The sequence below is a fragment of the Pristiophorus japonicus genome, chromosome 11 (genome assembly GCF_044704955.1).
Source record: "Pristiophorus japonicus isolate sPriJap1 chromosome 11, sPriJap1.hap1, whole genome shotgun sequence".
In the NCBI taxonomy this organism is placed as follows: Eukaryota; Metazoa; Chordata; class Chondrichthyes; family Pristiophoridae; genus Pristiophorus; species Pristiophorus japonicus.
Window position 1 is genome coordinate 67,333,098 of NC_091987.1, and position 27,955 is coordinate 67,361,052.

The window sequence follows — 27,955 nt, forward strand, 5'->3', positions numbered from 1 at the left end:
CTCTGCCTGAAATGGGCCACACCCTCCGTTTTTTAAAGTTTTTCTCTGCCGCATGGCCATCGATATTTGGCACTTTGAAGTTTTTTTGGTCGGGGCGGAAGTGGTGGCAGCTGAGGGGCGGAAGTGCCCTTGTAGTGGCTCGACCGTCTCGACCAGTCATCAGCGGCGTGCTGATGTCATCAGCGCGATGCGGACGTGCCGTGTCATGCTGACCTGTGACAACATCCCTCTCCTTCAGTTAAAGGGGAGAGCTGCTGAGAACTCTGCATATTTTTCACATAGGTTCACTGGGTCACCAGGGAGGGTTTTGGCATCTTAAGGGAGGAAAGAGTGGAAGAGAGGCAGAGAGGTTTATGGAGAGAATTCCAGAGCTTATGGCCTCGGCAACTGAAGGCAAGTATGCCAATGGTGGAGCAATTAAAATCGGGGATGCGGAAGAGGCCAGAATTGGAGGAGCGCAGAGATCTCAGAGGCTTGTAGGGCTGGAGGAGATTACAGATTTAGGGAGAAGTGAGGCCATGGAAGGATTTGAAAACAATAAGAATTTTAAAATCGAGGCATTACTTAACCAGGAGCCACAGTAGGTCAGCGAGCACAGCGGTGATGGATGAACAGGACTGGGTGTGAGGTAGGATGCAGGCACTGAATTTTGGATAAGCAAAAATTTGTGGAGGGTGGAAGATGGGAGGCCAGCCAGGAGTATGTTGGAATAGTCAAGTCTAGAGGTAACAAAGGCATGGCTGAGGAATTCATCAGCTGATCAGCTGAGGCAGGGGCAGAGTCAGATGTTACAGAGGAAATAGGCAGTCTGAGTGATGGCGTGGATATGTGGTCGCAAGCTCAGCATGGGGTCAAATACAACAGTGTGTTTCAGCCTCAGATAGTTGCCAGGGAGATGGATGGAGTCGGTGGCTAGCAAATGGAATTTGTGGCAGGGACCAAAGACAATGGCTTCGTTCTTCCCAATATATATCCGCACAAGATAAAAGTTCACGAGGTTGGGGTTAATATATTAGCATGGATAGAGGATTGGCTAACAACAGAAAACAGAGTCGGGATAAATGGTTCATTCTCGGTTTGGCAATCAGTAACTAGTGGGGTGCCGCAGGGATCAGTGCCGGGACCTCAACTATTTACAATCTATATTAACGACTTGGATGAAGGGATTGAGTGTAACGTAGCCAAGTTTGCTGACGATACAAGATGGGAGGAAAAGCAATGTGTGAGGACATAAAAAATCTGCAAAAGGACATAAGCAGGCTAAGTGACTTGGCAAAAATTTGGCAGATGGACTATAATGTTGGAAAGTGTGAGGTTATGCATATTGGCAGAAAAAAATTGAAGAGCAAGTTATTATTTAAATGGAGAAAAGTCGCAAAGTGCTGCAGTACAGCGAGACCTGGGGGTACTTGTGTATGAAACACAAAAGGATAGTATGCATGTACAGCAAGTGATCAGGAAGGCCAATGGTATCTTGGCCTTTATTGCAAAGGGGATGGAGTATAAAAACAAGGAAGTCTTGCTACAGTTATACAGGGTATTGGTGAGGTCACACCTGGAATACTGCATACAGTTTTGGTTTCCATATTTAAGAAAGGATATACTTGCTTTGGAGGCAGTTCAGAGAAGGTTCACTAGGTTGATTCCGGGGATGAGGGTGTTAGCGCGAATGTTCCCTCCAAGAATCACTCGTCACTCTGGGTCGGCTCCATACATCAAAACGGTTTATTACGCCGGCGGGGAGATGAAGCCACTGGTTCATCCAGGCACCTCTCTCCAATGAACAAAGGATTTCATGGATTTTTATATGTTTTACAACAGTTCACTACAGTTACATCAGCCCATTTCGGCTGGACACTATCCAATCATATTGATTATTGATTACATATAGATTCAATTAAACCAATAGAATTGGTCTCTACACATTAGGTGGCTGCGTGATCGCCTCATGTGTTGCTAAGGGTTACTCATGGTCTTGTGACATTGTCCAGGCTCCCCCCTTATCTTACTGTCCTTGGGTGCTGTCTTTGAGTAGTTTCCTTATCTTAATCCTGTTACAGGAGTACTATTGTTCTATCATTCTACTGGGACATCTTGTCTGGGGCCTGGAAGCCTGTTGATTAGAGACATCTGCTGAGCTCGTCTTTTCTGTGTATTCCTGTGTGAGAAACGGCAATTATCAGTAACTAGGAATGCAGTCCCTTTCTGCTAGCTGCATTCCCTTGGTGCTTTGCTGAATCACTGGCAGCCATCTTCATACATATCCTGCCACCATTTTACACACACATATTTCATTCTAACATTACACACATATTTCATTCTAACATTACACACATATTTCATTCTAACATTATGCCACAGGTGCCTTTGCTCTGGAAACGCTCTCCAACAATCCCCCCTTTCGGTAAAAGGGCTAGTCCTAGCCTCCTGAAACCGACACTAATTTATATTATATTATTTATATTTTTGTGTCACCTGGTACTCCCTGCTTCAACGTGCTGGCCAGTCACGTGATTTCAGGAGTCCCAGTTGTTTAGATCATAATGTCTGCAGGACCGGCAAGCCATGACACCCCATGTGGGATAGGGGCCTGCTCTGGCTTGTCATAGTCCTGCAGATGATCATGGAGCTAATCGGTAACGTTAATGATTTCGGTATCTCGCCGTCTGACTTGAATAATGCGGGTTTGCCCTATGGTAACGGGTCGTAGGGGTGTAAAGCCGAAATTTGGTTGTGGGATCTGGCATTGCAAGCCATTATACTGATATGAGGGTTCCGTGGTGGAGTCACAGTATCTCCCTTTGCCTCCGTACCCAGCCCGGGCAAAATGTGTGTGGGCCGGTACTATTTCCAGAACGCAACCATCGGTTCGATTAAAATCACACTCGTCTAATTCTCCCTGTCCCACCGGGTGGGGACACACCGTGACCTCGCCCCTCTGTTTGCACGCTGCCAGGGAGACGCCGTATAGTGTGTTATCTCTACGGATAGCGGAGTCTGCGGTTAAGTAATAATGGAGGGAGGCATGGTCGCGTACGATCCCGATATTCTCTAGTTGATAAAGGGGAAATGGACCTGAGTCTCGTGTGACTATAGCGATCATCAAGACAATCCCCACACCCGCAGCTGTGCCCATTTGGCAGTTTGGGATCGCTGGGTATACTCTGGTTAGTCCCTTCAGAGTGCAATTATCCAGTGTCCCCTTCAGCTTGGCTAGCTGAGCCAGATGTGAGCTGTCTATCCAGTCTGGTATCTGCCCCCTTTGGATCTGATCGAGGTTGTGTCATATTTGTCCTACCATCCACAAATCATAAGTGTTACAGAGTTGCCCTTGCTTTCCGGCATCTTCCTTTTCTCTGTCAATTAGATGATTAATTGTTTTGGCATGTGTCTCGATTATTGAAATTCCATCTAACTGTATCTCCATGCCTTCCCTTCCGAGGTGGGCTTGGTTTTTCTGATTCTGCTCTGCCCGCTCTAGTAGTTCCCTCATCGCCCCTTTAAATTGTTCCACTTTTTCATTCAGCCCTTGTATATCCAGTCAATTTACTCTGGAGGTTCCGATATTAAAACCAGTAGTAGCATCATTAACTATTCTTCTCTTATTCCTATGCACCTGCTCTTGTCCTCGGAACCTACTGACACCCATGGCATCGGCAGCCTGCTGCATTACAACCTTACTTAATACACTATACACATTCCTTGCCTGTTCCGTACAACATTCCGGCATTTGTATGCCTGAGATATTGATTAGAACAGGCATAATTTCATGCTTAACATTATGCGTAAAAATAAGTTCTGGCCTTGCTCCAGTCCTTGGCTGCTGGGATACATATTCCGTCAGTTAAATTAAACAAAGTCCCATAGTTCATGTAGTTATATCTTTTCTGCGTGTGCTATATTTCTCGTAGTCCGTCTGTATTATCCAGTGCTTGCGTGGGCCTCAAGGTTCCCAGTATCATGGGTCTCCAGAGTCGAAGTAGCCGCTGCGGTCCCATCTCAGTGAGTGTTTTATCTGCAAATTTTAAACAGATCCTGGTCATCACCAGGTGTTAGGTTCTGGTCTGCTCATCTTTTATCCATGCATGTTGAGATCACTCTGTGAAATCGGAGGTAAGGGTTAGGTTGGGTTTGTGGACTCCACTTACCCGCCGTGGGGTACATTGGCTCTATTGCCATAGGTGATGGTGCTATGGCTGCGCACTGCACTATCCGTCTGGTCCCATTTTTTAAAATCTCTTCCAGCTTATTTATCTTAGCTTTTAACTCTTGAATTTGTTTTGTTTGAGTATCTATTTCTTTATTTGTATCAGGCAAGTATTATTACATAGGCTAGTTCTATTTTCTTTTTATTCTGACTATCCCACCATTTCCTCTATCTGTCAGGTGAGTCTTCATTATTCTATTAAGAAATCCAAATTAATAATGTCCAGTATAAAACAGCTGTCAATGGAAAGGGTTAACTCCTTTACAGATTTGTAAGAAGGCCTGATATCATTACGTGACTTCGCGTAATCATCTGAAATTTTTTTCCAAGTCTTTGTGCCTTCAAAACTTGCTTAGAAATTAGGAATCCGTTAAAACAGCAGAAATCATTAGTAAAGCCGTCATAATTAAAATCTTCTCATCAGGAAAGACAGCATTTTAGATTAAACTACAATTTTTCTAAACTTCTAATTCAAGTACTTGCCAAAGATTTTTTTTGATTGATTTAAAACGAGACCACACATTTTTAATAGCTATTTTGTTTACTGAAATCCAATTTTCACACAAGCTGTATACATTCCAACATTTTTTTTTTACGACCTGTTCACTGGGCGAATCTTGTGTTTTATTTCTCTCTCGGCACAAAATCTAAACTTCCGTGCCAGTTCCATTTTCTATAAGAATTTTAAAATTCAGTAAGATTTCCTAATTCTCAGTTTTTTTCTTTCTGTGCTGAGTTCACATAGCTTAGATCTTTTCTCCTTGTTATTTTCAAAACCCTCCTGCTTGTTTAGACTGTTCAGGACTTTTCTTGATAAACAACGTCCATTTTGGAAAATCTTTTCAAACTGCAGTGAAACTTTCTCGTAATTTAAAATCATTATCAATGGAGAGTGTCTTTTACCTCTTCCAATTTTTTTTCTTCTTCCTAATTAAACCAATATCTTTTTCACAGCCAAGATCAACTAGTATTTTTCAGCACCTATTTGGTACGTTACGTCCTTTTTTTTCAGATCTCCTTTCTTCAAATTAGGTTTTCTATTTTACACAGAGGGCTCGTTTCTCCGTAAATTTGTTAATTTAAAATCATCAGACAATCAAAAACACTTTTTCTTTCAAATTCGTTCAATTTGTTTTCTTTCAAGGTTGCGTCTTTATCTTTTTTTCATCTTTTCCATAACTAGAACTGAGTCTAGCACGTAGGCTTTGAAAGCTGCCTTTCGTTATCTCAAATGTTCCAGTTTCAAGGCCGTTACAATGTCCTTTGTTCTAAACTGCTAAAGCTTGCCGTTTTAACATTTTATTTTTTTTTTAAGTTTCTCGATTGTTTCCAAACCTTTTAGTTTTATTTCTCTTTTTTTTAAAGAGATCAGATTTTTTTTTTTTAGTTTGAATCTATCTCAGTATTTTGCTGTGCCTTCTCTTAATATCTCAAAATCCCAATTCAAATTTTGTACTGCCAATCTTTTATTTTTACTGAGCTAGGAGCTTTCGCATCAAGGTTTTACACAAAGGAAAATGGGTGCGTACTTCCCCAGCCCGCAGCCTCGAGAGACCCATGCAGGCTTTTTAAAAAGGCATTACAACTTCCCTTCTCCATTCTTTATCTCATTCCTAGACTAAATTTATGTCTTTCAACCCAATGTAATCAATGATTGCGTGTTTTCTTTCGACACGTAAGTGAGCGTGTCAAATAAAAAAAATGTTTAAAACCACCGGGACCATGTATTTTTTATCTTTTGCTCAACAAACCTATCCTTTGTGCATTTCCTAGCTCCGTAACTTATCATCCGACTAAATCCACACCTGCGTTTCTAGCTTAAAATGTAATTCAATTCTAGGTTCACACTTTCTTAAAACTTCCTACATACAGGACAACACTGCAAAGGGTTAAAAAAACTTTCACTCTGGTTGAAAAAGTGGGTGGAGCTAAAACAAACAGACAGCTCCACCACTTTTCCAAACAGGCTTTCAGACACGTGAAAAATTCATTCCGCAGTCAAAAATCACACTAGCACTCTCACTCAAAGACAGACATTCACAAAAATCTCTCTTCATTCAACAAAGCTTATTGTTTGGCCGGCTCTGTTTTTGGATCCATACATCACTTAAAATAGTCTCTATCAGGTTTTTTTAATAAATTAATACATGATGATAGATTAAGAAAGATAGATTACTTTCTTTTGTTTCTCCGCCAGGTGGAGGGTAAGGGACCTTTCTGGCCCCCACTCGAGTTTTATTGTTAGACTGGCCATATTGGGTATGGTTCATTAGGAATCTAACTCTCAGAGGTCTGCTTTTTACCCAGCACGACTTGTAGTAGACCATCTAACTCTCAGAGGTCCGCCTTTTATCCAGCGCGACTTGTAGTAGACCATTTCTAGCTACTGTCAGGTCACAAGTCTGCTATTACACAAACTTATACAATTCTTAAAACGTGTTTAAGCAATTCCCGCAGTGCCCCACGCCTCCTTAACGACTACCTACCACCATTTTGCCTGTTGGTCTGACCCTTCTCACAGGTTGAATATTGCGTCGGCCTCTGAACACCACCTGGTCCCTTCCCCCCGGGATCTACTGCCGATACCCTTTTTTTTTAACTCGGTCTTATACTCACCCGGATTCTCCAGGGGTGTCCCAACGGCCTCTGCAATATCCTGCCGGCTACGCCATTGTTAGAGCAAATGTTCCCTCCAAGAATCACTCGTCACTCTGGGTCGGTTCCATACATCAAAACGGTTTATTACGCCGGCGGGGAGATGAAGCCACTGGTTCATCCAGGCACTACTCTCCGCTGAACAAAGGATTTCATGGATTTTTATATGTTTTACAACAGTTTACTACAGTTACATCAGCCCATTTCGGCTGGACACTATCCAATCATATTGATTATAGATTACATATAGATTCAATTAAACCAATAGAATTGGTCTCTACACATTAGGTGGCTGCGTGATCACCTCATGTGTTGCTAAGGGTTACTCATGGTCTTGTGACATTGTCCAGGCTCCCCCCTTATCTTACTGTCCTTGGGTGCTGTCTTTGAGTAGTTTCCTTATCTTAATCCTGTTACAGGAGTACTATTGTTCTATCATTCTACCGGGACATCTTGTCTGGGGCCTGGAAGCCTGTTGATTGGAGACATCTGCTGAGCTCGTCTTTTCTGTGTATTCCTGTGTGAGAAACGGCAATTATCAGTAACTAGGAATGCAGTCCCTTTCTGTTAGCTGCATTCCCTTGGTGCTTTGCTGAATCACTGGCAGCCATCTTCATACATATCCTGCCACCATTTTACACACACATATTTCATTCTAACATTACACATATATTTCATTCTAACATTACATACATATTTCATTCTAACATTACACACATATTTAATTCTAAAATTATGCCACAGGTGCCTTTGCTCTGGAAACGCTCTCCAACAAGGGGGTTGACTTATGAGGAAGGTTGAGTAGGTTGGGCCTCTACTCATTGGAATTCAGAGGAATGAGAGGTGATCTTATCGAAGCATATAAGATTATGAGGGGCTTGACAAGGTGGATGCAGAGAGGATGTTTCCACTGATAGGGGAGACTAGAACTAGGGGGCATAATCTTAGAATAAAGTGCCGCCCATTTAAAACTGAGATGAGGAGGAATTTCTTCTCTCAGAGGGTTGTAAATCTGTGGAATTCGGTGCCTCAGAGAGCTGTGGAAGCTGGGTCATTGAGTAAATTTAAGACAGAGATAGACAGTTTCTTAACCGATAAGGGGTTATGGGGAGCGGGCAGGGAAGTGAACCTGAGTCCATGATCGGATCAGCCATGATCGTATTAAATGGCGGAGCAGCCTCGAGGGGCCGTACGGCCTACTCCTGCTACTATTTCTCATGCTCTTATGGAGGAAATTTCTGCTCATCCAGTACTGGATGTCGGACAAGCAGTCTGACAATTTAGATGCAGTGGAGGGGTCAAGAGAGGTGTGTGGTGAGGTAGAGCTGGGTGTACATTTGGAACCTGATGCTTTGTTTTCGGATTATGTTGCCAAGGACAGCTGGTAAATGTGAAATAGGAGGGGGCTAAAGATAGATCCTTGGCGGCACCAGAGGTATTGGGGCGGGAGTAGGAAGAGAAGCCATTGCAGGTGATTCAGCTGGAGGTGGCTGGCCAGAAGCACCTTCACACACTGGTAATTTATTTTGTTTTCTATCAGTTTCCTGGTGCATAATGTTAACTAGCTTACGATCATGTTCATGTGATGCTGAATGTTTCTTCATTTGTTGTCATTGTAAAGTCAAACATCTAACCATCCAACTGATTTTTGCGCATAACATCATATCCAGCTATCCACTATAGTACAAATCACCTGTGGGTCCCCATCAATATCTATCTCCATGCTTGGCCTACTACATGTACCTCTGATGTTAACCTTCCGAATGTACTAGGGGACAATGGGTCTAGTGAGAATGAGGAACTGAAAGATATACTTATTAGGGAAATTGTGTTAGGGAAATTGATGGGATTAAAGGCCGATAAATCCCCGGGTCCTGATAGTCTGCATCCCAGAGTACTTAAGGAAGTGGCCCTAGAAATAGTGGATGCATTGGTGATCATTTTCCAACAGTCTATCGATTCTAGATCAGTTCCTATGGACTGGAGGGTAGCTAATGTAACGGCACTTTTTAAAAAAGGAGGGAGAGAAAGTGGGTAATTATAGACCGGTTAGCCTAATATCAGTAGTGGGAAAAATGTTGGAATCAATCATTAAGGATGAAATAGCAGCGCATTTGGAAAGCAGTGACAGGATCGGACCAAGTCAGCATGGACTTATGAAAGGGAAATCATGCTTGACGAATCTTCTGGAATTTTTTGAGGATGTAACTAGTAGAATGAACAAGGGAGAACCAGTGGATATGGTGTATTTGGACTTTCAAAAGGCTTTTGACAAGGTTCCGCACAAGAGATTGGTGTACAAAATCAAAGCGCATGGTATTGGGGGTAATGTACTGACATGGATAGACAACTGGTTGGCAGACAGGAAGCAGAGAGTCGGGATAAACGGGTCCTTTTCAGGATGGCAGGCAATTACTAGTGGGGTGCAGCAGGGCTCAGTGCTGGGACCCCAGCTCTTTACAATATACATTAACGATTTGGATGAAGGAATAGAGTGTAATACCTCCAAGTTTGCAGATGACACTAAACTGGGTGGCGGTGTGAGCTGTGAGGAGGACGCTAAAAGGCTGCAGGGTGACTTGGACAGATTAGGTGAGTGGGCAAATACATGGCAGATGCAGTATAATGTGGATAAATGTGAGATTATCCATTTTGGGGGCAAAAACACGAAGGCAGAATATTGTCTGAATGGCAGCAGACTAGAAAAAGGGGAGGTGAAACGAGACCTGGGTGTCATGGTTCATCAGTCACTGAAAGTGGGCACGCTGGTACAGCAGGCGGTAAAGAAGGTAAATGGTATGTTGGCCTTCATAGCTAGGGGATTTGAATATAGGAGCAGGGACGTCTTACTGCAGTTGTACAGGGCCTTAGTGAGGCCTCACCTGGAATATTGTGTTCAGTTTTGGTCTCCTAGTCTGAGGAAGGACGTTCTTGCTATTGAGGGAGTGCAGCGAAGGTTCACCAGACTGATTCCAGGGATGGCTGGATCAACTGGGCCTTTATTCACTGGCGTTTAGAAGGATGAGAGGGGATCTCATAGAAACATATAAGATTCTGACGGAACTGGACAGGTTAGATGCGGGAAGAATGTTCTCGATGTTTGGGAAGTCCAGAACCAGGGGACACAGTCTTAGGATAAGGGGTAGGCCATTTCGGACAGAGGTGAGAGAAACTTCTTCACTCAGAGAGTTGTTGACTTGTGGAATTCCCTGCCGCAGAGAGTTGCTGATGTCAGTTCATTGGATATATTCAAGAGGGAGTTAGATATGGTCCTTACGGTTAAGGGGAGAGAAAGCAGGAAAGGGTACTGAAGGAATGATCAGCCATGATCTTATTGAATGGCGGTGCAGGCTCGAAGGGCCGAATGGCCTACTCCTGCACCTATTTTCTATGTTTCTATGTTCAACTAGGGTTAGTTCCACGACATAGAGGTGGGTGAAATTCCTCCAGTTATTCATTATTAGTAGAAACAAGGCAGAGTAAAGTATATTACAAGACAGGAACAACTGTATATGCGAAAGATTCCTTGTAAATTGAGGCCATTGGATTCTATTCGAGTTTGCAGAAGTAGGTGGTGGCAGCAGTATGCTTCACACATGAGCAGCAAGTCCAGTTTCTGCCCTATAATTGAGGATCCAATCGGACTACAGGGAAAGTATTGTCAACCTGTAGTATAAATCAGGTTGCGTGGCACAGGGAGGCTTTTGGAGCAATACCCCTGGCGATCCAATTTTAAAGTGAAATTGCTTTAAAAGAGCAGCTGCAGCCAGCAATTCTGTCAAAGGCTGGGTTTGGATTTGGAAATATGTGGCAGCCCTACTTACTGAAGAAGCTTTACTCATTAGTACCAATTAATGCAGAATTATAGACAAGCTGTGCTGTGGATTCAGGTGCATTGGGAATTGGGCTGGGAGGCAGCCCAGACTCATTTTATATTATTTAGCATTCAAAAAAATGGAGATTTTCATCTTATCTGTTTGGACTAGATTCAGCAGGTCCAGAAGGTGAAGGAACAATATTCAACCAAGGGACAGTTCCACCCAATCCCTTGACCCTGGCATTGGAAACAATCCATGATTCAATTGTAACATTATTTATACACTTCAAAGATTGAAACTGAAAGATAAAAGGACGGCCCTCCCCACATTCACAATCAGCACACACTAGACATCAAGCCATGGATGGTAAATAATGCTCAGTAATGTTTGATGTATGTGGAATTACCCAGATTTAAGGACTGCTGTTGAAATATTTCATTTCTATATGTTACTATACTTTCCTAGACCCCCCATGTTTCTCTGCTCCTCTCCTGAAGGTGCTGACTCCTTGCTGAAGTATAGTTCCAAATGCATCAGTGGACCTTTCTTTAACTTGATCCAGTGGCCATTCATCATGTATCAACCTAGATAATGAGGAGACAAAACTTCTCAATCACGTTCTGCTGCCATAAGTACGTGGAATCGGAATACTGATCGACAGTATTCAGGGTCAGGGTGGGGTCACTTAATTTAAATAAATCCAGGAGGTGGCCATCAGTATGGCTACGTCTCAGGCCCCTGCTAAAAGGGGAGGAGAGGAAGATGTGACAGGTAGCTGCTGTGTGGGGAAGCAGCCGGTCGTCCTGGCTTTAAAACACACTAATCAATAGTAAACAACCCCCTTTAAAATAGGGGCAACTTTATGAAGTTATCTTTGGAAGTATTCCAGACCTTAACTCCAGCTTCTTAAACCTCTGTGTTCCCCACTTCTGTCATTCCATTGACCTGAATGCTAGTATCTTCACAGTGTCTAGGTTGGTCGGTGGAAAAGAAGCAGAAGCAGTGAAAGTTTGAGCAGGTAATACCATGCCAGCCCCATCCACTTTTACATTTCAGGCCATCACTGGGGAATGTGGAACTTACGCCCACCCCTGTTCCCAGCAGGAATTCCTTGATGGAATGCCTTCAAGGGAGGAACCCTGCTGTATTGTTTTATTTGTTCTCGGGATGTGGGCAATGCTGGCAAGGCAACATTTATTGCCCCTTCCTGATTGCCCTGAGAAGGTTGTGGTGGGCTTTCAGCTTGAACCGCTGCAGTCCTTGTGGTGATGGTGCTCCCACAATGGTGTCAAGTAGGGAATTCTACAGTGAAGGAACGACATATGTCCAAGTCAGAATGGTGTCTGATTTGGAGTGGAATTTGTAGGTGTTTGTGTTCCCATGATTTTTTTGGTCTTGTTCTTCTCGGTGGTAATGTTTGTGGGGCTGGGAGGTGGTGTTGAAGTAACCTGTAGCTAGTACATACAGAAGAACATAAGAAATAAGAGCAGTGGTAGGCCATTCGACCCCTTGAGCCTGCTCCGCCATTCAATATCATAGCTGATCTTTTACCTCAACTCCACTTTCCTGCACTATCCCCATATACCTTGATTTCCTTAATATCCAAAAATCTATTAATATCTGTCTTGAATATCGTCAACGACTAAGCCTCCACTGGCATAGAGAATTCCAAAGATTCACCACCCTCTGAGTGAAGAAATTTCTTCTCATTTCAGTCCTAAATGACCGACCCCTTATTCTGAGACTGTGACTCCTAGTTCTAGACTCAGCAGGGGAAACATCCTTTCTGCATATACCCTGTCAAGCCCTGTAAGAATTTTGTTTGTTTCAATGAGATCAACTCTCATTCTTCTCACCTCAAGAGAATATAGGGCTAGACTACTCTCCTCATAGGACAATCCTCACATCCCCTGAATCAGTCTGCACTCCCTCTATGGGAAGTATATCCTTCCTTAGGTAAGGAGACCAAAACAGTACTTAATACTCTAGGTGTGGTCTCCCCAGGGCCCTTTATAATTGCAGTAAGACATCTACTCTTATACTCAAATCCTCTTGTAATAAAGGACAACATAGCATTCGCTTTCTTAATTGTTTGCTGTGCCTGCATGTTAACTTTCAGTGATTCACTCTGAACACCAACATTTCCCAATTTCTCACCATTTAAAAAATACTCTGCTTTTCTATTTTTCCTACCAAAGTGGATAACTTCACATTTCTCCACATTATATTCCATTTGCCATGTTCTTGCCCACTCACTTAGCCTGTCTATATCCTCTTGAAGCCTCTTTGTACCCTCCTCACAACTTACATTCCCACCTAGCTTTGTTTCATCAGCAAACTTGGATATATTACATTTGGTCCTCTCATCCAAATCATTGCTATAGATTGTGAATAACTGAGGCCCAAACAATGATCCTTGAGGTACCCACTAGTTACAATCTGCCAACCTGAAAATGACTCGTTTATTCCTACTCTCTGTATTCTGTCCGTTAACAAATGCTCAATTCATACTAATATATTACCCCCAATCCTATGACCTCTAATTTTGTTTAATAACCTCTTGTGTGGCCCCTTATCAAATGCCTTCTGAAAATCGAAATACACCACATCCCCTGGTTCCACCTTATCTATTCTGATAGAGTTTTCTGAGGTTTCAACTAACAGACTCATCAAACATGATTTCCCTTTCATAAATCCTTGTTGACTCTGCCCAATCCTATTATTATTTTCTAAGTGCTCTTAATAATAGATTTTAGCATTTTGCTTAATAATAGATTTTAGCATTTTGCCTACTACTGATGTCAGGCCAACTAGTCTGTAGTACCCTGGTTATTCTCTTCCCCCTTTCTTAAATAGTGGGGTTAGATTTCCTTCCTTCCAATCCACGGGAACCATTCTAGAATCTATGGAATTTTGGAAGATGACAAGCAATGTATCCACTATCTCTAGCCACCTATTTCAAAACCTTGGATATAGGCAATCAGATCCTGAGGATTTATCGGCTTTCAGTTCCATTAATTTCTCCAGTACTATTTTTTTTTTTTACTAATACTAATTTCTTACACTACCACATTCTTGCTAGACCCGTGGTTCTCCACTATTTCCGTGAGACTTTTTGCTTCTTCTTCCGTGAAGACAGACACGAAGTATTAGTTTAATTTCGCTGCCATTTCCTTATTCCCCATTATAATTTCTCCTGTCTCAGCCTATAAGGGACCCGCATTTACTTTCGCTAATCTTTGCCTTTTTACAAACCTATGGAAACTTTTACAGTCTGTGTTTATGTCTCTTGCTAATTTACTCTCATATTCTATTTTGTCTTTCTTTATCAATTTCTTGGTCTTTCTTTGCTGCATTCTGAAATCCTCCCAATCCTCTGGCTTACTGCTATTTATGACTATTACTGTCTCTTCCTTTGATCGAATACTATCTTTAACTTCTCTTGATAGCCACGATTGGACCACTTTTGCTGTGGGGGTTTTTTGCCTTAAAGAAACGTATATTTGTTGTAAATTATGTATTAATTCTTTAAATGCTTGTTTACTGTCATATCTTTTAATTATGTTTCCCAATCTACCTTAGCCAACTCGCCCCTCATACCTACATAGTTTGATTTGTTTAGATTTAAGACCCTAGTTTCAGATTTAACTGAATCAGCTTCAAACATAATATAAAATTCTATCATGTTATGGTCACTCTTCCCTAAGGGCCTCTTTACTACAAGGTTATTAATTAACCCTTTCTCATTGCATATACTAGATCTAAAATAGCCAGTTCCCTAGTTGGTTCCTCAACATACTGATCTAGAAAACTATCTTGTATACATTCCATGAATTTGTCCTCCACACTATTACTGAAAATTTGGTTTGCCCAGCCTATATGTAGATTAAAGTCCCCCATGATTATTGTATTACTTTTATTACATGTGTTTCTAATTTCCTGATTTATACTGTTCCCTACATTACAACTACTGTTTGAGGGCCTTTGGACAACTCTCGCCAATGTTTTCTGCCCCTTGCTGTTTCTTAGCTCCACCCAAACTGATTAATACAAAGTAGCTCAGAGTGTAGTGGTGATGTGAATAACTACAGATAAGAACATAAGAAATAGGAGCAGGAGTCAGCCGTTTGGAAAGGGGGAGGTGCAACGAGACCTGGGTGTCATGGTTCATCAGTCATTGAAAGTTGGCATGCAAGTACAGCAGGCGGTGAAGAAGGCAAATGGTAATTTGGCCTTCATAGCTAGGGGATTTGAATATAGGAGCAGGGAGGTCTTACTGCAGTTGTACAGGGCCTTAGTGAGGCCTCACCTGGAATATTGTGTTCAGTTTTGGTCTTCTAATCTGAGGAAGGACGTTCTTGCTATTGAGGGAGTGCAGCGAAGATTCACCAGACTGATTCCAGGGATGGCTGGACTGTCATATGAGGAGGGACTGGATCAACTGAGCCTTTATTCACTGGAGTTTAGAAGGATGAGAGGGGATCTCATAGAAACGTATAAGATTCTGACGGGACTGGACAGGTTAGATGCAGGAAGAATGTTCCCGATGTAAGGGAAGTCCAGAACCAAGGGACGCAGTCTTAGGATAAGGGGTAGGCCATTTAGGACTGCGATGAGGAGAAACTTCTTCACTCAGAGAGTTGTTAACCTGTGGAATTCCCTGCCGCAGAGAGTTGTTGATGCCAGTTCATTGGATATATTCAAGAGGGAGTTAGATATGGCCCTTACTGCTAAAGGGATCAAGGGATGTGGAGAGAAAGCAGGAAAGGGGTACTGAGGGAATGATCAGCCATGATCTTATTGAATGGTGGTGCAGGCTCGAAGGGCCGAATGGCCTACTCCTGCACCTATTTTCTATGTTTCTACTTCTTGATTTTCTGAGCCAGGATCCTTTCTCTCTACTGTCTTTATCCCATACTTTATTATCAGGGCTACCCCTTCTCCTTTTCCATTTTGCCTATCTTTTCTAAAAGTTAAGTATCCTGGAATATTTAGTTCCCAACCTTGGTCACATTGCAACCACACCTCCATAATGGCTATTAGATTAAACCTATTAATTTCTATCCATGCTATTAATTCATCTATTTTGTTGTGAATGCTTCATGCATTCAGATATAGTGCCTTTAGCTTTGACTTTTTTCTATTTTTCCCTGATGTCACCTTAGTCACCGATGCCCTATTACCTTTGTTACTCTCTCTGTCCCTTCCTGACCCACTTTGCTTATTTTTATCCAGATCTCTGCTCTGCTCTAGAGCCTTGACATTTCTCTTGCTGCTTTTAAATTTACTCTTTCCTGAATCCTCCCACTCCCCTTCATTAGTTTAAGACCCTGTCTACTGCCCTGGTTATTCGATTTGGACACTGGTTCCAGCCCAGTTTAAGTGGAGCCCGTCCCAACGGAACAGCTCCCTCTTTCCCCAGTACTGGTGCCAGAGCCCCATGACGCAAAACCCCTGCCTTCCACACCACCTTTTGAGCCAGGCATTTAACCTTCTAATCTGCTTATCCCTATGCCAATTACTGCAGTCACAGTCAGCAATCCTAGGCTAATGCTAAATCCTGGTAAATAATCTTTACGACTTGAACAGCACTACATAGACCTACACAGGGTGGTACATGTAAGACACTGTTTCCACACCTTTGACAAGATTTCATTACAAGGCTGCATGTTTTTTGTATATTATTGGCATAGGAACAGTGTCAGACAGTACAGGTGCCTCATGAATTTGACTCAGTAGTTACAACAAACACAGGAGTCAGAGGAAATGTATTGAGGTATTAACAGGCAAATCACACATTTCCCAAAAGCCACAATAAAAGCAAAGTACTGCAGATGCTGGAACGAAAGGTTATTGACCAGAACCGTTAACTCTGTTTCTCTCTCTACAGATGCTGCTGTCTGACCTGCTGAGCATTTCCAGCATTTACTGTTTTAATCCCAAAGGCCACATGTTTTGGGATATTTGAAAAATAAATCTCCACAGAAATAAGCTGGGAACAAGTGGGGTTATTGCACAAGATAAAAAGCTCACAGGGTTGGGGGTAATGGTTCATTTTCTGGTTGGCAAACAGTAACTAGTAGGGTGCCGCAGGGATCGATACTAGGGCCTCAACTATTTATAATCTACATTAATAACTTGAAGAGACTTGAAGGATGAAGGGACCGAGTGTAATGTAGCCAGGTTTGCTGATGATACAAAGATGGGTGGGAAAGCAAATTGTGAGGAGGACACAAACAATCTGCAAAGGGATATAAACAGGCTAAGTGAGCGGGCAAACATTTGGCAGATGGGAGTATAATGTGGGAAAATGTGAGGCAAAAATAATAGAAAATAATTTAAATGGAGAAAAATTGCAAAGTGCTGCAGTACAGAGAGACCTGGGGGTCCTTGTGCATGAAACACAAAAAGTTATTATGCAGGTACAGCAAGTAATCAGGAAGGCAAATGGGATGTTGGCCTTTATTGCAAGGGGGAGGGGGATAGAGTATAAAAGCAGAGAAGTCCTGCTACAACTGTACAGGGTATTGGTGAGGCCACACCTGGAATACTGCATACAGTTTTGGTATCTGTATTTAAGGAAGGATATACTTGCATTGGAGGTTGTTCAGAGAAGGTTCACTAGGTTGATTCCAGAGAGGAGGGAATTGACTTATGAAGATAGGTTGGAGTTCAGAAGAATGAGAGGTGATCTTATTGAAACATATAAGATAATGAGGTGGCTCAACAAAGTAGATGCAGAGAGGATATTTCCACTCACAGAGAAAACTAAATCTAGGGGACATCGTCTTAGAATAAGGGGCCGCCCATTTAAAACTGAGACGAGGAGGAATTTCTTCTCTCAGAGGGTTGTAAATCTATGGAATTCTCTGCCCCAGAGAGCTGTGGCGACTGGGTCATTGAATATATTTAAGGCAGAGATAGACAGATTATTGAATGATAAGGGAATAAAGGGGGTGCATGCGGGCAGGGAAGTGGAGCTGAGATCATGATCAGATCAGCCACAATCTTATTGAATGGCAGAGCAGGCTCGAGGGGCCAAATGGCCTGCTCCTATTTCTTATGTTCTTAAGCAAAAAACAAGATACTGAATATCTGAAACAGTAACAGGAAATGCTGGAAACATTCAGCAGCTCAGACAGCATCTTTGGTGAGAACAAACTAAATGAAACATTAATTTGCCTGTTCTCTCCACAGATGCTATCTTATGTTTAATTGTTGTATTTTGAAACAAAGTGTATTTGCACAATTTTTTTTTAAAGCCAGGTGCTTCAGTAACTTAAGTTGCATATTAATGCTAGGTGAGCCAGTTTGTGGAATATCACAGCTCACTGTTTAATTCAAAGTAAAACAAATAGTGAGCATCAATTGTTTAATCCCATGCTCATTAAGTCAGGATGGCCCATATTCATTTTGCGACTGATGGAGTAGAGTTTCGGCTTTGGGCGCAATCAGGAAAATATCCATGATCCAGTGCAATCGGGCAGGGTAATGGAACATAACCTGTGAAGCTGAGAAAACATCCTTCCCTTAAAGTGTGGGCCATGGACAATGTTGCCTTTAAGCTGCGTGGCCGCACAGCGCTCTGCAGCTCCCATGCAGCCAGCTCACCAGCTTTTAAAAAAATGCCTATGTATGGTATTTTGAATGGCCCGTGCAGACCCTTAAAGCAGCTGCACATCCCAAAAAAACTAAAGGGAATATTGGCTATGGAGATCTGTTTTTTTGACTTTAACAGGGGACCTTATGCTCCCTTTCTCCTCCTCTTGAGCATTCTCCTGCTCCTGACTACCTATGCTCTGTGACTCACTTGCACTGTCCTCCCATCTAAACCTTCCAGGGTGGATGTATTGTGTGAAGTTGTTTGGCAGTAATTAAAGACTTGTAATGCCACCAAAAATTTACTTGCACTAGAATGGACAAGTCCTACCTTTTTTGGCAAGTTTTGTGGGTATCTTATCATGCAAGTACAGCAACTTCACACCATTCTATGTATTTCAATGCCAAGTCTCTCGGTGAGATACCGGTGTATAGTGCAGCTTCTGGTGGAGCAGGGCAACTCGGACAGCAACTTCCCGATTTCCATGTTTAACTGCGGTCACCAGAAGTTGCTGTACGATTTACACTTTAATAATGGTGAGCACTGTTAGCCTCAACGTTACTTCTGCAGCAAAATCCAGCCACATTCATTTTTATGTTAAACTTTCAGCCAGCTTCAATCTTTTTTTACACTTTAAAACGATCATTTACCTTCTTGCAAGCAACTGAGGGCCAGTATATTACGACTGTTCAACTGTACGTCCACGATCCTGCCTCTTCTTGCCCCTTGAGCTGCATGCAAACTTCCTGTCACTTGGATGGCCTTCTCAATTGTGTGCCTCCACCACTATACAAAATCAATCCTCCATTCAAAGAGCACCTCCTGGAAATCCAGGCTGTGTATACAATACACACATCACCCACCATGGAAATTTAGCCCCATTTGGTATATACAGATATCATCGATGGTGTGCATAGAAGCAATGTCGGCCAGCATGATTACAGTGTATCAATTAGTAAATGTAATTTTTTTTATTCATGACTTTGTCAAGTGACTTCCCCTTAGTCTAAGATTTTTTTTATGCTGTTGCGGTCACTGCATTTCAATTTTGCAAATAGTCTCAAAAGAAATAACATTTGATTTTACTTTTTCTGGAGAATTCTGTCAATGAAGAAGGCAAATTTAAATTAATTCATGATTTTTTATGTGATTGGTAGAATGAAAGATGCTAGAATCCCAGTGCCAAGCACTGCAAAACCATTTATTATCTCAGTTAAAAGCAGAGTAAAGCAACCTCAAAAGAAAACCTCCTATAGGAATGTGATCTTTCATTGACAACTTCGTCTCAAATGGTGCCAAAGTATAATTTCCGAGTTATGGACTTGCACTATTTTTTGTACAAGAGCTTTCCAGTTGGCAGATTGAAGAGACTTTAATCCCATTAGACAGGGCTTGGTTTAAACTCCGAGGCAAAGGGCTAACTTTCTCAACTACCAGTTCCTGATTTATACTTCATTAACTCTCCAGGAACTTGCCAGATTTCCCAAGCTATTTGAACATCAGCTGCTGTTACTTTCTCTTTAAACATAAGTGCCCATTTTAACCCCAGACTTCAACATATAGCTTATTATTTATTAGAATGAGGCATTTCAAGAGCTTCTACTGATATGATCACCGTTTATTCTGGGAAATGGTTACCAATCTTGAATTTCTTTTACTGGGACAACTAATTGTTGTTTTATGGTGTAAACACTTTTGGAGCACTAAAAAGGGAAATAGGCCATTTGTGCAGATGGATAAATGTTTCCCGTGAATACACAACTATTTTAATACCACATTTTCTTGTCTAGTCAGAAAATGTATCAGTGTTCTGCCGCAGCGAGTCGGCCTAGTGTGTGTGGGGGTGATGGGACAGGGGGACATGTTTGCATTTACATGTTGAGGGAGAAGGGGTTTATCTCTGCTTTCTGTTTGTCAGCAGCTCCTCAGTGAGTATGGATTGGATTCTGGTGGTCAGGTGACAATGGAGTTGAATGTTTATTACAATGCAATTCAGGGAAGGCTCACAAATCAAACTTTGGCATAGAAATCTGCCAGGAAACAAGCACAATAAAAAATGTCACCCATCCTTCTTCCAAATGGAATTTTTGTTATTGCAGCTGCTGATTTCTGAACAGCATTGAATTGCCTAGAGCAGGCCCAGGTCTTGCAGTACGGACATGTTTTCTCTATCTATTTTGGGTGCACACACACAAACAACACGCAGGTCAGGCATTGTGGTAGGGATTCCCTGCAGCCTTCACAGGAATAGTTTTACAGCTCCAGCAGCAGTGAGGCTCAAGCCTCACAACCTCCAATGTGTTGCAGGGGAGGAGTTTGGATTAACGTTTACCCAAAATCCTACATGGCTTTCTACCAAACCTGCTGATAGATCAGTTTGGGTGTCCTGTGCATTGTTGGTGGTTTTCTCAGTGATCCTCCTTAATGTTGGGATGTTCTATTAATATGAGGCAGTTTTTTATTCTAAGGAACATATATCTCTGCATATAGAAGATATATAAAATGTCTTTAATGACAGATCAACCCTACTGGAGACAACTCAACTTTCAAGAATGAAGTGCAATTTGCATTTGGGAGGTATACTTAAGTGTTCATATAATTGGTGTAAGCTGCCTTGCAGAATAGGAGAGAGATCACTTTGTACTCTGATTAGTCACCATATGCAGAGCTCTTCCTGTATCACTACTATGGAACCTAGTTCTCTCTGGGTTCTGGAACTGCTTTCTTGACACTATATCATTAGTAGCCATGTTTGACTGGCACACTGAGGAGGGGCTATGTTTCCAGCAGTGTAATTAATTAGTGTACATATTTTGTTATCTCTGAAAGAAGTTTTCCATTGCTTCCCACCGCCCCCCCCCCCTATAATTAGTGTCCATGAAATGAAATGGTAACTCCTACCCACTTTAGTCTTTTCCCAAGTGATCCAAAATGTTGTTTTAAAATACCACCTAAAAATGAGAAAATGGAGATATGTCTTTAATTATATCAGTTTCAGAGGGGTAAATCACCCGAGGACCTTTTAAATTCAGGGCCAGCAAGTGTAAGGCGGAGTTCTAGGTGACATCTGGTGTCTATGAATCCCATACAGCTGGCTAGTTGTTAGTGTGGTCACCCATGGTTTCTTTTCCCCCAGCTATGAAGCATGTAGTAGGGCTTCTAGTCAACTAGGTTATGTTGAGCACATGACTGAAAAGTGAAAAATGCAGAATAGAAAACATACTGAACACAAACACAAAATACTCAGACACGATAGTCACTGAAACACAATAAAATGAATTGCTTTGCATGTAAGTCGCAACTTTTATTGGTCAACCAATAATTTTCCTGCATAAGAATAAAGTAAACAAAGCAGATTTAGATATTTCCAGAAATTATGCAAGAAAAGCAGGCTCATTTATATGGAACACAAACAGAAAATGCAGGAAACAGTACATGGCAAAAAGTGCCACTGCAGTAATGGGCAGCATAGTGACCGGCTCCTATAATATCCCCTGTGGGTATCTGGAAAGTCCCTGTGGCATACAAGTTGAGGGGAGCGGTGACCTTCACTACCATGAAAGTGTGGAAAGTTGATTATCCTAGGTGTCATATTTGACCCTGAAATGAGTTTCCAGCCACATATCTGCAGCATAAAACATTGCCCGTCTCCACCCCTGCCTTAGCTCTTCTGCTGCTGAAACCCTCAATCATGCCGTTGTTACCTCTAGACTGGACTACTCCCAACTCACTCCTGGCCGGCCTCCCACAATCTACACTACGTAAACTTGAGGTCATGCAAAACACAGCAGCCTGTGCACTAACTCGCACCAAGTCATGATCACCCATCACCCCTGTGCTTTCTGACCTACATTGGCTCCTGGTTAAACAATGCTTCGATTTCAAAATTCTCATCCTGGTTTACAAATCACTCCATAGCCTTGCCCCTCCCTAACTTTGTAATCTTTTTCAGCTTCACAACCCCACAAGATGTCTGCACTCCTCAAATTCTGGCCTCTTGAACATTCCTCATTATAACTGCTCAACCATCGGTGGCCTTAAGCTCTGGAACTCCCTCCCTAAACCTCCCCGCCTCTCTACTTCTCATTCCTCTTTTAAGACGCTCCTTAAAACTTACCTCTAAACAAGCTTTTGGTCATCTGCCTTAATTTCTTCTTTTGCGGCTCGGTGTCAAATTTATCGGTTTTGTCTTGTAATTTTGTTGTAAAGCACCTTGGCATGTTAAAAGGTGCTATATAAATAAAAGTTATTATCTGTGTCCCTAGACTCACTCACTAGGCAGTTGATTCTGCACAGGATGCACTTCCAATGCATTGTGTTCTTGAGCAGCCCTCTCCTGCAACTGGATGTTGAGCTCTGATAGTGCCCATAATGGCCACTGTATAAGTTCTGTATGGCTGAAAACTACTTTGCCAATGCTATGTTTATACAGCTTCTTTCTGATGATTCTAGGTTTTCTGACAGACTTTGTTTTCTTATGTGCTCACTGCTACGGACATGGTACTGAAATGTTTTTCAAATACCTCAAGAACAGCAATCAGTTGACTATGGCGCTGAATTCCCAGTCATTGAAGCCTGTCACATTAAGTGCCCAGCTTCCACACTGCTAGATTTCTGTGGCTGGAGGGTAGAGCCCAGTCATCAGCACCTGAAAGAGCAGCAAGGATTTCAAACCCTTGTGAACCAGACAACTGCTGCAAAAATCTGTGTGTGCATTCTTAAAAACAAATTCTAAACAACAACTTGTATTTATATAGTGCCTTTAACGTAATGAAACATTCCAAGGCGCTTCACGGGAGTATTACAAGATTAAAAGTTTGACATTGAGCTGAATAAGTAGAAATTAGCACAGGTGACCAAAAGCTTGGTCAAAAGAGGTATGTTTTAAGGAATGTCTTGAAGGGGGAAAGAGAGGGAGAGAGATTTAGACAGGGAGTTCCAGAGCAATACTTGAAGCAAAGCAGAAAAACACAAGGCATTTCTTTCCAGTGATGGCTATTCCTTTCAACAATGTAAAATGATTTAGTAAAAACTGCAAGTTAATACTACATTAAAAAAATCATAGGCAGTCCCTCTAATAGAGGATGACTTTAAAAGAAATATAGCAGTAAAAACTATTGACAAATTTACACATTCTATCCAATTCCTTTCACCCTCCCACAGCATTTAAATGTTAAATTCAATGGAGTTTCTGCTCCATAATATTTAATGTGTGATTGGGTAGGGGTTAGAGAGTAGTACATAAAATTGCATATTGCACCAATAATCACTTGCCTAGTGTCTGACTTTCCTGCAGTTGCAATCAAGAGGAACACTGACTTATTTTATGTTACTGTACAGACAGAACATGAAAGTCTTTTCCATTGTATAGGGTTTTATGCCCTTTATAAATCAATGTTTGAAAATAAAAACCAAGCAGAAAAAAGTTTAATAAGTTTTACAAAAATATATTTTATTTTATAAAAGCATAAACAGATAAAATGCTGGAAACGTAGGTTAATATTTTGGGTGCAGGTCCTTCTTTAAACCTGATGAAGGGCCTACACCCAACACATTTTCTATTTTTAGGTGTTGATAGGTCAGTTTTGTATTTTTAGCCATACAGTTTTAAGGAATAGGAGGACAAATTCAGAAAAATCACTCTCCTGGCACAGAGCTTCACTCGACTGGCACAGAGCTTCACTCGACTGGAGCAGGATCAAAGAACTAGATGTGGAGCAAGCTGTGGCTCAGTGGGCAGCACTCTGGCCTCGGAGTCAGAAGGTTGTGGGTTCAAGTCCCACTCCAAGGACTAGCACATAAATCTTGGCTGACATTCCAGTGTAGTACTGAGGGAGCACTGCACTGTTGGATGTGCTGTCTTTCGGATGAGACATTAAACTGCTGTCTCATGTGGATGTAAAAGATCTCATGGCACTATTTTGAAGAGCAGGGGAGTTATCCCTGGTGCCCTGTCAAATATTTATCCCTCAATCAACACAACAAAAACAGATTATCTGGTCATCATCACATTGTTGTTTGTGGGAGCTTGCTGGGCACAAATTGGCTGTTGCGTTTCCTATGTTACTACAGTGACTACACTTCAAAAGTATATCATTGACTGTAAAGTGCATTGGAACATCCTGAGGTCATGAAAGGCGCTATATAAATGCAAGTCTTTTTTTCCCCCAAGCCTCATTATCATCATCATCATCATAGGCAATCCCTTGAAATCGAGGAAGACTTGTTTCCACTCGAAAAGTGAGTTCTCAGGTGACTGACTGTATAGTCCAATACGGGAATTAGAGTCTCTGTCACAGGTGGGACAGACAGTGGTTGAAGGAAAGGGTGGGCGGGGAGTCTGGTTTGCCACACGCTCCTTCCGCTGTCTGCGTTTGGTTTCTGCATGTTCTCGGCGACGAGAGCCTATTGCTCAATTGACTGCTGAAAGTGGGAGTGATTTTAAAAGGTCACTCATTCATAGGCAGTCCCTCGAAATGAGGATGACTTGCTTCCACGCCAAAAAAGGATGAGTTCACAGTTATTTCTATGAAGGACCTGAACTATATCCTGAAAAGGTGGAAGATGCCTGTGCATGGATTTTTTTTTTAAAAACGTGTAGTGGCCGTTGCATACCAGCCACCACACGGGCTTGACAGAGCTAGGTCTTGGTCCAGTGGTAAGAATTACCTAAGACCAGCTCTGCTGCACGGACCTAATGTGCACACATATCGCAGTGTGGGCTGGCCCGTGCTGCCCCTGGGCCACAAACTCACGTCTCCCCTGGGCCTCGACCACTTCCCTCTACAGTCTCTCGCCGCTCCTTTGCCACGGGTACAGGTAACATGGTTTTGTTGTTAAAATACAATAAAATAATTCACATAATTCATTAATATATAGAATGCAGGTCATCTTGAATCACTGCATTGCTGTGCTAAAATCCATTTTCCTAATAAATAAAATGGGTTCCCCAGCAGTGACTGGGGAAGAAAGTCAAAATACAATAGATTTTAAATATGGCAATAGTTATTTCAAAATTATTTTTGCTTTAATCTGAAATCCATTTTCAATCCTCTAAGCACAAGAACTAATTTCACTGACACAAAGCATGAGTAGACAACTGTGAGCCGACTGATGAACTGTTACTAATCCTTATGAAAAACGAAGCAATTGGCTACGGCAATCAGCACCAATTTAACTGCAACTACCATTCTCGTCTTTCTCTTCAAATATGTGTCTTACACGTTCTCTGGAATGGTTTTCTGAGAATATTAGTAGCTAGCTGTTTAAGCATATTCTGTTATTATCTTCAAGTAATTAACTGAAGAGTGCAATACTAAATATATACGGAAGATTGCTCTGTGAGAGAACATGTAAAGATTCTTCTACACTCAAAAACAGTGATAATTACACGCGTGGAGTTGAAGGCAAATAAAAAAAGGGAGAGCGCTCAATTTTGGCTGATAGTCCTGCATTTACTGCTGCCTAAAAATATTACAAAATATTTTCCCCTTTTTGTTTAAAAAAAGAGATACAGGGATTAAGCAGCAGAGTTACTTTCACAGATGGTGTGCTGAGTATGGCCTGCCTACCCAAAGATTATGAATTTTTTAATTAATTCATGGGATGTGGGCATCACCGGCAGAGACGGCATTTATTGCCCATCCCTAATTGCCCTCGAAGGTGGTGATGAGCTGCCTTCTTGAACTTCTGCAGTCCATGTGGTGAAGGTACGCCCACAGTGCTGTTATGGAGGGAGTTCTAGGATTTTGACCCAGCGAACAATGAAGGAATGGCAATATATTTCCAAGTCAGGATAGTGTGTGACTTGGAGAGGAACTTGCAGATGATGGTGTTTCCCTTGTGCCCGATGGCCTTGTCCTTCTCGGCAAGAGGTGTCACGAGTCTTGGCAGGTTGCTGCAGTACATCTTGTAGATGGTATACACTGCAGCCACGGTATGCCGTGGTGGAGAGAGTGGATGTTTGAGGTGGTGGATGAGGTCACAATCAAGCGGGCTGATTTGTCCTGGATGGTGCGGAGCTTCACAAGTGCTGTTGGATCTACACCCATCCAGGCAAGTGGAGAGTATTCCATCACATTCCTGACTTCTGCCTTGTAGATGGTGGAAAGGCTTTAGGGAGTCAGGAGTTGAATCACTCATGACAGAACACCCAGCCTCTGACCTGCTCTTACGGCCACAGTATTTGTGGCTGGTCCAATTAAGTTTCTGGTCAATGGTAAACCATAGGACGTTGATAGTGAGGGGAGAAGGTGATGGTAATGCTGTTGAATGTCAAGTGGAGGTGGTTAGACTCTCTCTTGCTGGAGATGGTCATTGCCTGGCACTTGTGTGGCATGAATGTTACTTGCCACTGAAATTCTCCTTCATCACCACCTGAAAGTGCTGTCTCATGTTAGTGTGGTTTTATGGGTGCTCTGGCACCTCACCCAAGGTATATTCTTTAGTTAGGAGCCTAATTTATCTTCCCTTAATACAGAGGCTCCGAGATCAATTACAATAACGCTGTCACAACGGAGATAAGCCAATTAAAGCTGTGATTTTCAGGTCTGCATAGCTGAGTGCTACATTAGGTGGTTCAATTCTTCATTAGACTATTGGGAGAGCTGTAGTTCGTCTCAGATTTTTTTAAAGTTTGTTTACTTATTAACAAATTGAAGACACAAGTGCATATTCCAGTCCTTTGCCCCATAAGCCTCCATTAACAATGGAAGTCATAAAGTGGCTAGATTATCATCCTTGTAACAGAAGCACAGTCAGGCTTTGCCTTTCCATTTTTCAGTAGGCAAGGATGGGTAATCCATTACAATTTACAGACTAGTCATTGTTCTCGCCATCAATTGGCTTATCAAAGAACTGTTGGTGGTAATGCTTTCCCCAATTACCACCATACAAAGGATCTTCCTCCCTCGTAGTTGGTCTTTTCTTCTCCATCTTGTTCAGTATCGGGTGCAAGGAAAGCTGCTTACTCCATATCTTTAGGATTGCCAATATCTGCACTGTCTTCTCTGATCTTCTCAGATTCATCTGTAGTCAATTAAATAAAAGTGAGCAGCATTCCACATAAAATGCAGTAAAGTAATAACTAACTCTTGTGAAAGTTTCACAAATGTTAACACATCCTTGATGGATTAAGTGGGGAGGAGAAATGCAAATAGCCCTGGACAGGATGACTTTTTTTTCTCTTCTTTTGAAAGAATTGAATCATATTCAGGGACAATTCTGCAAGCATTGGTTGTTTTCTGGTATTTCATACAAGTGACCCTTCTTCATATGTGAGCTTAGACTTCAAATGTAGGCAGGCTATTTAACTGTGGAGGCTGTCACAATTGAGCAATGTGCTGCCCTCAGCAGGTGCTCACACAAGTGCAATTGCAGCAGGAGTTACTGAACAGCAATCAGCAAGAATAGTATCCAGCAATCCTTTCCTAACCCAAATGTGTTGAGGCCAATTGTCCCCCAAGCGGAAATCAATGAAAGCCCCTTTTAAATCCTCAGGATATCTCAAAGTGCTTTACAGACAATTACTTTTTTTTGTAGTCATGGTTATGTAGGCAAATGAGGCAGCAAGGTCCCACCAGTGAGATAAATGTCCAGTTAATCTGATTTTGGTGATGTTAATGGAGAGGTAAATGGTGTAATGTTACCATGAGCTAAGCTGACACTTAAACCGAC

The 27,955-nt window shown here is 42.0% G+C and overlaps 1 protein-coding gene across 4 annotated transcripts in view; it reads right to left on the minus strand.

Moving 5' to 3' along the window:
- Positions 1 to 1,717: 1,717 nt before the first annotated feature.
- LOC139276061 (cell adhesion molecule CEACAM21-like) overlaps positions 1,718 to 27,955 on the minus strand; it is a 75,087-nt gene continuing 48,849 nt past the window's right edge. Inside the window, exon 7 of one of the 4 annotated variants that reach the window (XM_070893485.1) lies at positions 1,718 to 2,158. In XM_070893485.1, coding sequence (XP_070749586.1) covers positions 2,121 to 2,158 — 38 coding nt within the window. In that variant the 3' untranslated portion in view covers positions 1,718 to 2,120. Of the gene's footprint in view, positions 2,159 to 7,075; positions 7,380 to 10,929; positions 11,265 to 21,559; positions 27,308 to 27,955 lie in introns of those variants that run through there. The other 3 variants (XM_070893483.1, XM_070893486.1, XM_070893484.1) reach the window with 3 other exon arrangements.